Here is a 17,715-nt window from a genome sequence, read left to right as displayed (position 1 = left end):
GCATTTTTGACAAATTTATGCATTGATTACAATATATCAGTGAAATAATTCAATATATTTCACAGATTTTTACATAGCTAATTTTTACAGTTGGTATTATTAGTGTTATTAGCTTCCTGCGCGTAGCGACTGTCATGAGTTCAATCCGCCGCCTTTGGGCGCTCAATTATTTTCACAGCGGTAGCAGACAGTGGTAGTAAATATTTAACATTTGTGTTATTTATATTTGGATTTCTGTAGGAATAAACGGTAGGGATTTGTTTTTTCATTGGTTTACTTGAAATATGGGAACTTGAATGGGACGCAATCATTTCGAAGCCTTCTTCATGGTCATTTTCTGTGATCTCATTCACTGGGGTCGACATGCTTTTCGTTTGAAGTAAATATTCAAAATCTGTAAAAGAAAAGCGCAGGGTAACATCGCTATGGCTCGAGCCTGGAAGTATATTCTTGTTACACTCTGGTTGTATTTTTTCATATTTTCCTGTGTTTATTTGTTTTCGCGCGGATTTCTTTTGAAGAGGGATGTTTTCACTAATAGAACACAATGTCTCCCTTGGGAGGATTCGGGTGAAGATGGAACTTTGCACTCGGGAAAGCCTATCTCTAGCTCTAATGTGAAAAATGGTACGGTACGCAAAGGAGGTTCCCTGACAGAAAATTTATCTACTTGTTTACCAACAAGGTATAAAGTTGTTCTTATTGTAGTGGATGCTCTTAGATACGATTTTATTCAATTTAACGAGAGCCTCAACGATTCTGATGCAAATGCGTTTCAAAATAAGATTCCAATAATACACGAAACACTGCTAAATCAGCCGTGGAACTCTCGGATGTATAAATTTGTTGCAGACCCTCCCACAACAACTATGCAGAGGCTCAAAGGAATTACAACGGGTAGTTTGCCCACTTTTATAGATGTAGGATCAAATTTTGCTACTCCAGAAATTAACGAAGATAATATAATAGATCAATTGGTGTCTCGGAACTTAAGTGTTATTTTTATGGGTGATGATACTTGGACTGGTCTCTACCCTAAAAGATTCCTGAGAGAGTTCCCTTACCCATCATTTAACGTGTGGGATTTGGACACAGTTGATAATGGAATAATGCATCATCTATTGCCTGAAGTCAAAAAGAAGGACTGGAAACTGCTTATAGGCCATTTCTTAGGAGTAGATCATTGTGGGCATAAGTATGGACCTTATCACCCTGAAATGACTAGAAAATTAAAAGAAGTCAACACAACTATTAGGTAATTCTTTCTCTTAATATTTCAGGTCTCAAATATATATTAGCAGTGTATTCATCATACGTTTTTTTTCTTTCAGGCAACTTCTGGATGTTATCGATGAAGATACCGTGTTGTTAGTCATCGGAGACCATGGAATGACATCCACTGGTAAGAATGAATTTATTAGTGTTCTTAACCCGGTGTGAAATTCGTTTCACTGGCAAACTTTTCAGTTAAAATGTTCCCATTCTCATTGAAGACCAACTATTATTTTCAGGCGATCATGGAGGAGATAGTATGGATGAAGTGATGTCTGCTTTGTTTGTGTACTCTCGATCAACACTTTTCCCATTGGATACATTGGATAAAGTCGTCTCAGTCAGCCAGATAGATTTGGTGCCAACTCTTTCCTTCATCCTGGGAGTCCCTATTCCTTTTGCCAATTTGGGAAATATTATCATTGAAACACTGCCTATGACAAACAATGGAAATTCTGATGTTGATTGGAAGTATGCTCTTGCTGCTTTATGGAGCAATGCTCTCCAAGTGAATAATTACTTAATGTACTATTCTAATGAATCCCGACAATTTTCTGAAGAAAAACTTCAAATAATCTTAAAGAAATTTGATACGCTTTCCCAGCAAGTAGATGACGTATCAAATCTAGAAGAATTTAAGATGTTTCATAAGCAGATTACTGAATATTTTACTCTTGCCAGGAACTTGTGTTCCGAAGTATGGGTGCAATTTGATGAAGTTCTTATGCTTTCAGGTCTTATTTTTATGTTCACATTTATATTTTCTTCACTCTTTATCTTAGAAGGCGCACAAATAGATAAAATTGAGCAGTTTATTAATAGTAGTTACATGTTTTTTGGAATCGTATTTGGAATTTCATTGTGTGCCAGTTATGGTTTGAAACATTTTCATTTTGTTTCTAACTTGGATGTAACTTATTGCTTCTTTATTTGTTTTCTATCATTGATTTGTATTTTAGTCATTAACATGAAGGTTTCTGTCAGTCAAGTTTTAGCTAAATTGAAAGCAAAAGATAATTCTACTCTTGCTGCTAGAATTATATTCCTTACATCAGTAGCAGGATTCTTTTCAAATAGTTACGTGGTTGAGGATTCAACTATATTGTCATTTTATCTTGTATCACTATCATTAATTTGTCTATATTTCTCAAGCAATATTAAAGACTTGACGAAACAGAGATCTGATAAAAATAGATTGCTTTATAAGGGGACACCAATAAAACCTAGAGTTATTCTTTTAACTTTTCTCTTTGGGTTTATGATAAGACTGTCTCATTATTACTGGAGGTGCAGAGAAGAACAGAAATGGTGTGTCAATTCAGAATGGTTGAAATTTTCTGCTTCTATGTTGTTCAGTGTACATGGCTTGCAATTCCTTTACACATTAGTGTATTTGGCATTGTTAGTGACTGTTTTCCGCATGTGGCTCAGAAGTAGTGGAAATCTTGTGGGATTCTCATTTACAGTTTCAATTGTGCGTTATGTTCCAACTGTGATCGTCATCTGTATATCTGCATTTTGGATACTCCAAGGCCTTCCCAAGAACACCAAATACAGCTTGAAGCCGTGGCAAATACAAATTTGGCCATCAGTTATATTTTTCCTGATGGGAATCAGTATTTTTCGATTATATATTAATCCACTAAGTGTTTACATGCTTCCACGGACAAAGGTTACTATGGATGGGGTTTATGGCCAAGAAAATATCATCCCTCACCTTTTCAACCAATTGAAGGAATCTCTGGATAGAAGGAACAGAGAGAAAGCTGCAAATTCATCCAAATATTTTCCAGTCGTTTATGGACTTGCAACAGTGTATAGTGCCGCTGTGATTATTTTCGGCCTCTTCATCTTGTTATTCATCAGTTTGCTGCTTGGGGACATCTTAGCTCCATCCACAGCTGTAATGCTCACTGCCAGTATTCTTCTCCTTGCAGTACAGGCAGTCTACCAGCATGAAAGAATAATGATGCCCAGTAAGTGGTATTATATCCATACTGAAATTCTTTTTTAAAAAGAGAGCTGTGCCAGAAATTGTGCTGTAGTTTCGCATCTGAAAGCAGAATTTCTTTTAAATATCTGCTGTGGTTGATGCAGAGACTAAAAAATAAACTAAAGAAGAGAGGAAATTTTTTCCATTGATTACGTGAGGTTAATATGACAATATTTGACCCCCACTTCATGAAATATTGTGAGATTTGGTGCGACCCCCTACCCCACACGGTAATCTCATGTAAGATTGTTCAAAATGCTTATTTTAGTGTAAATACGTTAACATATGCTTCATTGAGTTGGATTTATATAAATTTTGATTAAATGATTGCCAAGACTACAGTTTTACTTTGTTTCCTGCGGGAAAAAAACCTGATATTTGCCAGGATAGTCTTCCATGTGAGATTAGGTGAGAATTGGCTTGTATGCCTTCCCCTCTCCCCTAAATGCCTCACATAATCAATGGTTGTCCCCTTATGGCACATTGTGAACCTTTGTGCAGCTCTCATTTTTGAACAGGGACAACCTGTATTGGCATGGTATGCATTGACAAGGGTCTTTTAAACATTTATCAATGATTGCGTAGGTTTCCGCGGTGTCGAGGTTCCTAAATCTCCATTCTTCCGGTGCTACCGCATCTGGTTGTTTGTTGATGACAACAGTTTTGCTAGCACTTCTGCTAGTGTCTTCAGGTCGAAGAATGCTAGCCAGGTCAGTTTTGCTAGCAGAGGTGCTAGCGAAACTGTTGTCATCAACAAGCAACCGGATGTGGTAGCACCAGAGGAATGGAGATTTTGGTTTACCAATGATTGTTAAAAATTGTTTGTTGATCTGGTGAAAAAAAACTATCATTGGGGAGCAATCACAAAGATTACCATATTTTTAATTTTTCTAAAAATTTGGGGGGGAAATGAAACTTCCTTTGCATTTCTTTATTTTAAACGCATGAAACAATGGCTGAATGAGAATTCCTTTTTCCTTAACTTCCCCTTCCATGGACGTAATTCTTAAATTTAAACCCAACTATTGTAGCAGGGGTGCTTATTAGTTCCACACAGCTCACCCACCATCCTTCTTAAGTCCAATGGCTAAAATCCTCCCTAAACTTTTTATGTGGATAGCATCAGTGAATTTGATAAACCACCTTTTCAAATTTAAGTTTACTGGGACTATGTATGGTGATAAATTCTTTATTTAAATTATCACTGTAGCAGGTCCCGGCAGGGGTACAGCTAGGAATTACGGCTGGGGGGAGTTAGGTACAACTAACACCGGGGTGCGTGGGGGTATGGTATACCCACCAGGATAAGCGGTAGGTGCGAGATTAATAAATTGTGGAGTTTTAAAATTGTGAGTTTTACGGCTTTCTGAGTGATATTTTTATTCATCCTCACACTATTCTATTAGTAATATCAATCCAATTAAGTAAAATGTATTAAACTTAAAAATTTGTCTGAGTTCTGGGGGGCTTTTATCACATTAAACCCCCCCTCGCTGCGCCACTGAGTCCCAGTATACGGAAATTAGTCAAGAGCAAACACCTCTAGTGTTCAAAGTGTGGGCTTTGCTCTCTGACTATGGTGCAGTATGCACAACCTGGACTTCTAGTCACATAATAGCTCAGCAGTCCCAACCATATTGTCAAGTATAGTCCGCATATTTCCACTGAGGGGAATGGTGCCTTGGCAGCTTAACTGGCTAAAACACACGACAGGAAATCCATGTTCGAATCCTGGTCAAGGCAAATGATTTTTTTCTGTGGAATTTTCACATCAGCTTTTCAGACGTCCATAACTGCATCATCATCACTGGTCAACAATCCTAGGATTGGTTTGACGTAGCTCTCCACTCAGTTCTCCTATCAGCTGATCTTTTCACACCTATGTATTTCTTCTCTTTCACATCTCTCTTTACTTGTTCCATATATTTTGTTCGGGCCATAACTGCATAGGATTTTAATAATCAAATTTTCACTTTGAATAAATGGGCATTTATTTGATGAATTCTTCTCAGGTTCTCAGCCAGGTCAATTCTTTCGTGTAAGCCGACGTTTCGAGAGACGACTTGTCTCCCATCTTCAAGGCCGTGTTACTCTCTGTAAGTCCAATTTCACACTTATAAAGAAACAGCGGCTTATACAAAGAATTAACATGGCTGAGAGCCCGAAAAGAATTAATCAATAGTATTCACCGGGAGAAATTAAAATCGTATATTAAGCATTTATTTGGTTTGATAAGCAATTTTCAGGTAAGTTATTAATCATTATTTTGATTATTAAAAAACAATACAATGCCAGGCACATTTTCATTCTGACTTTAATTTATTAAGCAATACATGTGTTCTATTTTAGTACCCTTGAAAACATTTCATGACCTCCCTACCAATTCATTTTAATGGGACACACTGACGCATGGAGAAGTCACCCCTGAGTGGTTGATAATGACCATGATTGGAATAATCCTGAGAGGTTTTCATTCTGATGATGATATAAGGCCTCGGGAGTGAGTTGGATTAGAAATATTGAAAAACAACTAATTTTGGTTGTATGCAACCAAGTGAAATCAACTGTTCAGAATGATAACCAATTGAAATAACTCAAGCACACTCCCTCCTGATATAACTCTAAGGTGCTAGGTATACATGTGTAACATACTTATGTTTTAATGTGCATTTTTGTACATTCTTTTTTTTCAAGGGCATTGAACTGAACTAATGTTTCTTTCTTTCAGGCCAGCTTTTCAACGTTCCGTGGTCGTCTATCCTTTGTTGGGCACTTTTGAGCTCTTACTTTTTTTACGCCACAGGGCACCAGCCTACTTTCTCATCCATCCAGTGGGATGCGGCATTTGTGGGAACTGGTGGCCAAGTGGGCAGTCACATTGTGCCAGCCGTTTTCATTTTAATGAACACATTTGCTTCCCAATTCTGGTTTGCCTTAATACTGCCATTGCTAATAATTTCCCCCTTTACCCTCGTCGTGATGTTCCCAAATTTCATTAAGAAAGATGGGCTTCGGGGCGAGATGAAGAGGGGGGAGCTGGTTTTGTATGAGAAAGAAAGCCAATTCCACCATGGAGTGTTCATTTTGTGTTCCAAGTATGTTCTCTTCCATGCACTACGGGTGAGTTGCATTTGTTGTGTTTTTAAAAAAGAAAACGTTTATCAAGAATGCATAATAGGTAGTATTGTAGTACACAGAAATTTTTTAAATCAATTTCATTTTTATTTTGTATATTTTTTTCTAAACCCCAGAAATTTTAAAATGGAGTAACATTGTTTGTCATTTGATTTTATCTTGAAGTTGTGGTAAATAGACTTTCTAAAGTAAAACTTCTCCATTGCGTATGATGATCTCCCTGGTACAACATTCTTTTCTTTGGATCTAGAGCACCACGCATCTAAGTTCCTCTATAGTTAAATTGAGATTTAGAAATGCATTTCTCCCTGAATTTACTCTAGATGAATGATATTTTGTCCTGTTAAGATGATAATTAGGTCAAAGTCACATTTAGTAATAGTTGGCGACTATTAAGCAATGTTTTTTTGCGACAGTGTTTAATAACTTCCCCTCTCCCATTCACAGGTTGTGTCATGCATGGCAGCTGCTGCCCTGCACCGCCGTCATTTAATGGTGTGGAAGATATTCGCTCCAAAATTCATATTCGAGGGCATAAGTCTGTTGATAACAATGCTGGGAGTTTTCCTTGGATATACTCTAGTCTTGCGGGTGACAAAAGTGTTGAAAGTGATGATGAAGAAGCTGGAATAGAAAGTAACTTTCTCTCATGAACATACTGAACTTCAGGATTGCTGTTTTGAAGAGATCTAATAGTATTAAAACAGTGAATTCTTCTTATGAAGAAACAGGCTTCCATTAACTGCTTAGGTGAGAAGTGTCTTTGTTGACCATCAATTCTTCATCTACTTTTATAAGGTATGCATCATTAAGGCATCATTTATTAGACAATAGTCATCTAGTGAAGTTCATCAGTGACTAGTGTTTTTTTTATATTTGCAAGGAAAATATGTAAGTAGTTATGTACTTCTGTTATGATGAAAAGGTGATGATGGGGGCAAAGAAAGTTGTGAAGAAGGTTACAGCTGGTTTTTATGTGTCAAACCAACACCAGAAGAAATAAAGTCTGACCTTAAAGTTAGAAACAAACCCTGCCACTTCAGTGGCAATTTTAATTTTTGAACTAATACAAAATTTTTTAATGTTGTAACTGGACAGTTTTTAATGCTTGTAAGTTCGATTACCTGTAGTAATATTAGAAAAACGCTATTCGGCCTAAGTGCCTGGACTCAGGTAACATCATGTATCATCTATACTACCTTTGTTCTCAATTCACATGGCTTGAAGGTTCTTGATTAAATTTTTTTTCTGTTATGGATATGACAAATTATGTGAATTCCACATAAGAGTGTTTTTATGCCCTAAGTGGATCTCAAATAGTTCTTTGCTGAAATTTGTTTGTTCACGCTACTTTGTTGACGATTCTCATCCGCTAGACTGGTGTCATTGTATGATTTCCATGAAAAGTTTTTTCTCTAGCATAACTCAAAAATTGGGGCTGCTAAATTCTTTTATTGGGAATTTGATCTGCATACGGCCCCTCCATAAGCATGTGGCAAGGGGGGAAGGAGTGAGGGGTGGGTTAGAAGGCCCGACGTTAACAAATAAAAAGTAAATGCTCATAATTCCAGCGTAGCATTTATTAAAGGCCTTTATTGTTCTGGGGAAAATGAAATCCTATTCGCATCCGTTCAGAAAAATATCTCTCTTATTTTATCGTTTCTGTTGGACCTGAAAATAAATTGGGATTCTAATATGATGCTCTCTGTGTCGATCTGAAAGATATCTTTTCTCAATTGCTCTAGCAATGTAAGCCTAGTGAGCAGACTCCAAGAGTGTAGTGGATCTGGGCCGAATTTGTTTAAACTTCTGTACATCCTTGGTAGTTTTTGATGAATCACGTGGCTTTCCTTTGCACTTCATTAAGTTCTCAGATTAAGGCCCAAATTCATAGGAGTTGTTATAGGGATTAGCAAGGTCTCCCCTGGCTGGAGGACAGCTTCCATTCTCCAGTCCTCTTTGATATGTGATTCGAAATCCCCACCTGGATGACAGGGGTGGTTTTAGAGGGGGTTTACAGAGGTCATAACACACCCCCACCCAATATTTATCAAAATTTCTTAATTATTATTAGTTTAATAGTTTTCATATCCTTGTAAAGGGAGTGTATATTCAAATGCAAGTCCCAAATGTGAAAGAAGTTTAAGTTGTATTTATCATAGAGCGGAGCACTCCCTACAAAAAATGGTGGATGGGAGAAGGGCCCTCTCTCCTGGGGTGGGGGTATTCCTTACTCCTGGACCCAGGGAATGACATCCCTCCCCCAAATTTGATGCCTAATGCACCCCTGCTGAGTCAGCTCTGAGGGAGGGAGGTCTAGGAGAGCAATTCAAGGAAAAGATCGGGTTAATCCAATAGTTAACGCTTCAGTAGGTATTTTTTCCGATGTTCTGATGTCACATTAATCCCTTGTCTCTATGAACCACACATCTGAGGCAGCGTGATCACGGAAAGTGGTTTGCATGGATGCATCAAAACTACCACGCTACATCGGAAACTACATTGTCGGGCACCTCACCTTGCATTCGCATTGCACACAAGTGGCTCGTGGCCAAGGAGGTTGTGAATATCTGGAGGTGCTGTATTCGAGTTTTAAGCGTGGTCAGAATTCCTCCATCTTGGTTTCACTATTTTTGGACTTAGTCTCAAACAGTGTACGTATATAATCAAGTATTCTATTCATTATATCGCCTCTGATTTGTAAAATGAAAATGCAACAATTACTTCTTGATTGTCGTCGGAGTTTTCCGATCGTTCGTTATACCATCGCGTGTATTAAAGTATCCATATAGTAGTCATATCGTGGTGATAATATATTGTCGTGAACTTACTTTTGTACTATTATTGCGGCCGGTCTGCTGTCGTAAGATTTCCATTGACTGTAATCTTATTAATAACCAGTAGAAGTGCAGGGGAATTAATATTTTATACTTTTAAAATGTTTTTTTTTCGGCTAAGCTAGTTGCACAGCGGAACCGTGGTGATCGACAATAATTTTTCCTTGGGAAAAGATATTTGAGGCATATTTTCACAAAGCCTTCCCAAAGTGAGAGAGAGAAAAGGTTTACTTTGTTCGTTTGTGATACTTTATTTTAAGGAACAACGATCACGACCAATATTTCATCAAATAGTTAGCATTGACTGTTATGGGATTATCAATGTTTTGGTGAAAGTAGGCACCAAGCACCCAGGGCCGGATTTACCCAAAGTTACGCAATAGGCACCTCTCCATTGAGCGCCCCTCCTCACTTGAGCCCGCTGCTCTCCGCGATTTTTATGATAAGGCGTGGCCACTCGCATGAGGTGACAGAAGGCGCTCCTTGGATTGCGACGACCCTATACTCCGTTCCTTTTATCTCTGTGGGTGAGATAGTGTGGCCAAAGCAAGTGGAGATGAGGGGAGGGAAAGTTTCGCGACATTTGACTTTGCTTTTGCCAATCAACAAAGAGTAGGCGTGGCCTCAGTCAGTCGCTCTCAGACCTCCGTCGAGTGAACATCGCGAATCTGCTCGTGGAGCAGTGTTGCCAAATCTCACGCGACCTCCTTATATGTGACTAAATATGCCTTCCACTAACGGTGCCTCATTCAGCGCGGTAGCTGAAAATGTCATAGGCTTCTGTGAGAGGATTATCCCCAATGCCTTCCAAATGAGGAGGTATATTGTCTCGGTGTCGGGGCCAAAATACCTGTGGCCACCTATGACTCACACGTTTTCAGTGACAAAATAGGGCGGCTATGTACATTTGGCAACGTTATGTTCGCTCCTCCTCTCTCTCAGTACTACCCCTCCCCTATCAGCGAAGCCATCCGAGAGTGCCCGAGCTCTCACTAAAGCTCACCCGCAGACATAAAGTGAACAGACTATAAGCACGTGCCTGTTTTGCCTTGCGGTAAATCCGGCCCTGCAAGCACCCCCTGCCACACTGCGCTCAACGCTCGGAACCAGTGGTGCCCCCTCCAGTATATTTACAACCTCCTTTCCCGGGACGCTAATGCTACGAGACGCGAATATGTGATCACGGAGCGTGATCGAGCACCTCGTAGCCAGGAAACCAGGTACAGTCACTGGCGCATCCGTCTCTGTTATTCTCCGAAGTCGACCTTCGCGTATTTCTTACGCGTTCCTTTTCCGCTGGAGACCGATTTGATTTGATCGGGTAGTGCAAATGGTGCAAGTTGACCAGAGGAAGTGAGAGGGACATCCGAATAGCGTGGTAAACTTATACAGCACATATAGTATAAATAAAAGTTTCGGAACATTCCGAGCATAATACTCCAATATTTTTTTCTCACCATGATCTTGATAAAAATACTAAAATATATACGCCAATGTTAATATTGTCGTTTACGTCACGGCTACCATCCATGCTCGCGTTCACCCATGTCGGGGGCGAAGGATTTTCAGACATTTTACAATGTTTACAAGTGAAATATCAGTTACTTCCCAAGTTTAAGTTTATTCGGAGCACAAGTGGTGCCTACATTTTCATTACTGCAACTTATTTGCATTCTCAAAATAGAAAATGAGATTAAGTATTTTATTTTTTAACCTGGCCGAAGCTTACGGCAAGGAAATTGTTTTATGAGAGAATTTATAACTCGTGCATTGTATTTTTCATATTATAAATAGGATTGGTTTGAATTGCTTGTAAGATAGGTAACCATAATGTTTCAATGAAAGAAGTAGCGAGATATTTATGGGCATTGAATAAAATGACAGGCTTTTACCTCACAACGTAGGAAGTGTTGTCCTTTCTTTCTGGGGAATACTCATACATTAGCATAGTTCAGTGTTTTTTAAGAGAAATAGAGCAAACAACATCAGCGTGGAATTATAATTGTATGTTGACCGTTTATGGTGGTCATAGAAAAACATAATTTACCTGCCCTTCTGAAATTAAAAAGGGAGCCTATTTAAGTATTATTAAAGGTATCGTGGTTATGTTTGAGTACATGGAAGGTTTTACGAATCACCCCGCCTGCGCCTCTCCCGATTTGAACTTGCCACTTAATTTAACTGTAACACCCAAGGCCCTTTCATTATATCCATATCCTTACCTTCATCCTTCTCCTTCCCCCGTGCCTTCTCTCCTCTATGGATAGCACTTCTTCATTTCTTTTCCTATCCGTGCATCTCACCTTTTCCGTTGTTTTTATACTCACATCTCGGATGCCTTTATCCATTTCTTGTCCATCTTTCGTCGTCGTCTAAATTTCCGCGTACCGTAAAATCGCTACGTAAAAATCGCTACACCACAAGCTTTATATTTGGTAGCTAATACATATCGTTTTTATTAATTGCACAGAAATAGTCATCAGGTACCCGACACGGTGTATTTTTATCGGATGAAAACTATGCATGCTTAGTTTTTTGCTTGTAGCATAATGATCAGCATTTGTTCACCCGTAAGACTGCCACAAGGTTTTCATTACGTGAGTGTAAGTTCTATTATTGGTGCGAAACCACCTATACATAATAATGTGGAGGACATGCATGATATCACCAGGCGCCAATTACGACTGATTCTAGCAGAAAAAAAGAAACAAAAATCGAGAAAGACTTAGTTTGACCTCTCAGTGAAAGATAAAACATATACTAAATGTGCCTTAAAAAGGTAAGAAAGGTGCAAACAAGTCATGTAATTAATATGTCCGAAGGTTTTTTTATCTATAGAAAATATATTTATGATAACTATTTAGACATTCCAATTTTCGATGAACACGAAGAAATGTGTTAATTACTTATTGATACCTGGAATAAATTAAGCATTATTTAAACATTTTCTTAGGGAAATGTTAGTAACGACTGGAATAAATATCATAACGAAGTAAACGTAGTAATTTGGCGCAAATTAATATTTTTTATTTCTCGTATGATGAGACGCGTAGAAATCTGTAGGATATTATCATAGAGTGAGTATATTCTTACTCTATGATATTATATATCCCAAGAAAATACTTAGAAATGATGAATACGCCTATCAGTGTGTCTAAAATATTAATATATAGAACAATATGTATTGATCGATTTTGGTAATAATGTAGAATGTTATTTTGGAGGCAACTTTTAGAATACTCTTTCAGACGTAAATTCCGATTTTCGTTTCTTCCTTATATGGGCGTTGCGACGCAGATACGTCTCGGTATTTTTTAGTACAAGCCAGACTACTCTTACCATGTCTCAGAATATTATCACGGTGAGAATCGCGTGACTGAGACCTTATGCTTCGCCTGTGTTCTGGCACCGGGAGTCGGGGAGGTCGCGAAGAATCTAGGAATAGAGAAGAATGCCTTGGTATGATTTTGCAGATGGTGAGAGTACATCAAACTGGCCCATTCAACGGACAGAAGGTATAAGCAATACCCGAAGTTCGAGGGCAGCGGAAAACGTAGTTGCTCGCGCTGGCCGTGGGGACCGACTTGAAAGGGATTCTGTAAAGGCAACTGGCGCACGATCTAACCGTCGCGGATCGCACGGCGGTTCTAGGAATTGGGTAGTTTCCTTGATCAAAGAGAACGAAAGACATTGATTGCGATTCGTTACCCACCATTAGTGTAATCATAATATACAAATTATTTGGTTTTAGGAATCCCAGTTCAGACGAATGGCAATGGTCAATTTTAACCTCATTTAAAAAAGGCCAGATTGGCGCCCATGCGATGCCACTACACGTGACGTCATAGGGACCTAATATCTGTACGAGTAGATAGGAGTTTTACATCGTCTGAGGTTACCAATGTATGCATGAGGCACAGAGCATGGGGAAACATGTCTTTATAATCACCTATTAAAACCGCTTAGGGTCGGAAAGTTTCCTTCGTTTGATAGGGTAATAATAATCCTTATTTAAGCCTAGCTCTACCTGCTAGAAGGGTACTCTGCTACCTGCTAGTAGCCTGCATCGTATCAGCGCTCAAAGCCTCGCCCCAAGGTCACCTCATACGGCGACAGCGGGAACCAGAATGACGTAACACGGGGTTTTCCCAGCATTCATACTTAGCCGTCGCGTTTTCGCGCGCTTGTAAATTTTCACTTTTCATTTAATCGCGAAAAATAGATATCGTCAATAAAAAAAATCTACAAGCGTGAAATACGTACTCCAGCAGTAATAATCTCTCGATTTAAGTGATAAAAAAATAATAGGAAACTACCCTGTGTTAAAAATTGGCCAACGTTTCTTCTCTGATACCGGTGACCTCCGCAGGATTAGTGATCACACCTATGTTGCGCGTGAATAATGTATACGATCACGGGAGTGGGTTTGGAATATTCCGGATGGTGTTTCTTCTAGGAATTAGGCAGACAGGTGTCTCTAATCCTTTGTTTAAAATTGTTTTTATGTTTCCTTATCCCCAAAGCTTTTCGGAAAACTTGCGTTTTGTAGTACTAATCTGCTGCGAGGATAAGGGTTCTCAGTATGTTTTTTTTTCTGAATATTTCGAAAAATTAACTTTCCCCTGTAAAATAAACACAAAGGCACGCGTATCAACTGTTTTCCTCGCTACGGCAATCAAACCCTCTGCCCTTTTCTCTTTTGATCCCATTCATCTTCTTTAAATGGCCATTTTCATCATTGGCTTTACCGTTGATTTTTTGACGTGATTTGATCTCTTCATTCCTCTCGACCTGTAGGTCGGACAAGGTTGGGGCGGCGCCCCCTATAATCTATCTTCTACATATACATACATAAAAAAGAGGATGTCTGTTTATCTGCCCCTGCGATCAGTCGTATTATGTTTTGATTTTTTGTTTGAAACTTAAGCTATTATTATCATGAAAACTTCATTGTGCACATTCAATCACCGGTACCTCAAGTATGACCCTCATCTGTGCGCGGTGGTAAAATTTTCGTAAGATACAGGTGGTTGAAGTAACTCGATACGTACACACGTAGCTTACTGTGTACTCGGTGGCGGCGGGTTTAAGACACTTGAGGAGACACAAGAGGTCGCGGGTTCGAGTCTCGTCTGGGTAGGTTGCCCCTATCCAGGGCATGGATGTTCGAGTATGTTTCATTGTTAAGGTAAAAACCCCGATGTATAAGACCAACGGTTCTGTTTTCGGTGGTACAGGAATAAGTAAATATTTATCGAATATTTCAGGACTAAATCGTGAGTTTTAAACTAGAATATTCAGTAATTTTTATCTAACTAGTAATATGTCAGGAAATCAAGGCACAATTCGACCGGTCGATCGGGAATGAAGTGTACACATAAAATCCCACCTTACGCAAAATACGCTACTGACGCGAGCGAATTGCACCCTTTGTTTTCACTATGATACGCAGCATCGCGGATAATTTGACCCTGGGTGCGACTCGGAGCGCAGACCACGGAACTAGCCGGATAGACAATCAGTGGCGCCGACTCCATGGGGCTTGAGGGGGCCGGAGCCCCCTCAAAAATTCATTATGGGTGTGAGGAAAAAATGTTTCAGGCTTGTTGATTTTCCCCGGAGTGTCCAAATATCGAGATTCTAGTTATCAGGGTTCTAATTTTGATCATATGACTCTTCTAAAATGCTTTTAAAAAAACATTAAACTAACTACGTATAAAATTTCTCAGGGCAAGATCCCCGGTTTGGGCCCCCCCAATATTTTTTGTAAGTCGGCGTCCCTGTAGACAATTGGCGTGAGAAAATATCTCTATCAATGCGTAGAAGAGTTCGAGTTCGTCCTCGATTCCGCGGTTTCAATGACGATGCTGAAGAGAGTATAGAATCTTGATTTTTATGGCAGTCCGGTAGGGTGTTGCGTATTTTTTATTTTTTCTCGGATTTTTCATTTCTACCTCTTAAAATATGCTATGGGGTGCAGAATGGATATCCTAAAAATTTCAGATCAATTGTTTAACATTTAGAGGTCGCTCAAGGAGCATAAATGCAATAGCATTATGTTTTCCCGATTTTTTTAAGTAACATCATTTTCAGGGGTAACGCACGATTTCGGAGACCTTGCGGAACAAAATTCGCTCCATTTTAACGTCCGCTTAACAGTTTTCCAGGAATACAATACTTTTCCGCGAGCTACAGCAGCGCGTCACACCCCTGACATCGAGCTGGCCGCTCGCAGGCCGCATTCACAGTCAGCGACCGTCAGTGCCTTACGCCCCTCGCGCCTTTGCAAGCGAAAGTCGGCTTAAGAAAGGAGGAGTCGAATACTATGTTGGCGTTTTTCATACCGGAGGGTTTTATTATGTTCGCTAATCTCCACCATTCAACGCAGTCATGAATAATGTCAGCAGTGGCACGGCCACTGGCAGTTCCGGTGAGTTATGGAATCTTTAATGTTGTTTTTATTTCATCAATCAGCCATGAGATTTATAGAACCATGTAATGACGAAATATGCAAAATAATATCTACTTACTTGATTCAACGAATTAGTAAATATTTCCTTTAGTAGACAGTAACCCCTGTTACCACAACTAGTAGCAACAAGAACCGTTGCCGCTCCTCTCGCGCTAATGCCCAAGTCATCAAAGGTCAGTGAAAATTGGGGTGTAATTAGGATTTTCCTACCCATCTATCTTCTCTTCTATCTAGTCGTCATATCTTCTCTTCCTCTCCACTCGACGCGCTGACTTCTCTGACTCCTCACTCTCTATTAAGTGCTAGATAAGGATCTCATTATTTGGCAAGCCAAAGGCGCGTTTTAGCTGTCCCGGTAAACCAAGTCCACCCCAATCAGCCAGTTTGCAACGCATTTCATATAATGTGCATTTGTCTACGTTGTGGGAGATTAGTTTTTTGGTGCTAGCAGAAACTTGAAAGTAATAATTGCAAGGAAGTTTTTCAGAAAGAAAAATATTTTTAAAACTCTGTGAGTGCTAACTTAGTAGGTATCTTTTGAAGCAGGTAGGTATCCTGGTCGCCTCTGTATTTTCAAGAGCACTTTATCCACATCATTTTGAATAACTTCCAGAGCATTTACCGCGGCAATATCAAACAACCGATCCAATGTTTCATTCAATATCATGTCATTCTTTAGCTGTTGCATAGGTCGCCGTCAAAAACAAATCTTGAATTATTACAGCTCACTGCACAGTGACTCTATTTTATACATTCCACGTATTTCTTGAATAATTTGAATTCTCGACATCATAGTCCGGAATGGTACCACGAACCTCATCGTTAGTCTCGTATTTGCACACACTCCCTGTTTCAGGTTAAGTGGTGGGGATAGAACACCTGCAGCACTTCGCGAATATCAAAGGCAGCTTATTTTTCGCGAAACAATCCGATTAGGAATACTCCAATAGACTTGCGCGCGATAAACGACATTGTTTTTATCAATAGCGTCTCGACTCCGAAAATTTACTCCACGCCATTCAAAATCCAACTGCGATGAGGTTAAAGGGGGTGTGAAACACGCAAACTCGGGTAAGAAAACATGCACATAGTTGTCTCTAAACATAATTCTCCATGGTTCCATCTATTCTGCTTAATCTCAGCGAAAGTCTCAAGAATTTATAACAATGTAAAACAATACAGCTAACTCCTCCCTTCTTCCACCGACTCTCGTTAGGGAAGGTGCAGGGGGGCGTAAGGCAGTGAGGGGCGCAGGACTTATCAGTTGACCGTGTTGCGAGCAACCTCGCCGTCAGGGGTGTGACGCGCTGCTGTAGCTCGCGGAAAAGTATTGTATTCCTGGAAAACTGTTAAGCGGACGTTAAAATGGAGCGAATTTGTTCCGCAAGGACTGCGAAATCGTGCGTTACCCCTGATAATGATGTTACTTTAAAAAATCGGGAAAACATAATGCTATTGCATTTATGCTCCTTGAGCGACCTCTAAATGTTAAACAATTCAGCTGAAATTTTTAGGTTATCCATTCTGAAACCCATAGCATATTTTAAGAGGTAGAAATCAAAAATCCGAGAAAAAATAAAAAATAAGCAACACCCTACTGTCCGGGCGATTCAGACTTACGGAAGCAAACAGCCGATAACCCAGTGGCGGATACAGATGGGGGGCGCAGGGGGCGCGCGCCCCCCCTTTGCGGGGCCACCCGTATTGCCAAACATAGCAGAACCATAATTTTAACTTTTTTATATCATAAGATGGCATTGTCTTGAATGGGTGTTAAATCACTTTAGTTAAAATTTCTGAAGCTCTGCATGTGACTTGATTATTTTTTATTGCGATAAAAGTAAAGGTAACTCAAGATGTCTTTTGCGCCCCCCCCTTGAATTTTCTCTGTATCCGCCACTGCGATAACCCCTATGTGATCTCTGGTCACGCAAGGCTGTCGTAGGAGGCGCCACTGTTGTTGCCCTTTGACCCCATTACTGAAGGGCAAAAAGGAATCCAGAGTC

At 39.6% G+C, this 17,715-nt stretch overlaps 1 protein-coding gene across 1 annotated transcript; it reads left to right on the top strand.

The window, feature by feature from the left end:
* Window positions 1–136: 136 nt before the first annotated feature.
* LOC124168835 (GPI ethanolamine phosphate transferase 3) lies at window positions 137–8,099 on the top strand. The gene is made up of 5 exons (XM_046547170.1): window positions 137–1,255; window positions 1,332–1,402; window positions 1,512–3,248; window positions 5,994–6,385; window positions 6,848–8,099. Exons 1-5 carry the CDS (start codon window positions 426–428, stop codon window positions 7,031–7,033), a joined length of 3,216 nt encoding a protein of 1,071 aa, XP_046403126.1. The 5' UTR covers window positions 137–425; the 3' UTR covers window positions 7,034–8,099.
* The last annotated feature ends 9,616 nt before the right edge of the window (window positions 8,100–17,715 follow it).

The sequence above is a fragment of the Ischnura elegans genome, chromosome 12, assembly GCF_921293095.1.
Source record: "Ischnura elegans chromosome 12, ioIscEleg1.1, whole genome shotgun sequence".
In the NCBI taxonomy this organism is placed as follows: domain Eukaryota; kingdom Metazoa; phylum Arthropoda; class Insecta; order Odonata; family Coenagrionidae; genus Ischnura; species Ischnura elegans.
This window is presented reverse-complemented; position numbering and strand designations above follow the sequence as displayed.

Excerpts from the sequence above, each read along its gene's own strand:
- LOC124168835 (XM_046547170.1), top strand. The coding sequence starts at position 426 with ATGGCTCGAGCCTGGAAGTATATTCTTGTTACACTCTGGTTGTATTTT. Across the intron at positions 1,256-1,331 it reads GAAGTCAACACAACTATTAG|GCAACTTCTGGATGTTATCG; the intron begins GTAATTCTTTCT and ends TTTTTCTTTCAG. Across the intron at positions 1,403-1,511 it reads CCATGGAATGACATCCACTG|GCGATCATGGAGGAGATAGT; the intron begins GTAAGAATGAAT and ends TATTATTTTCAG.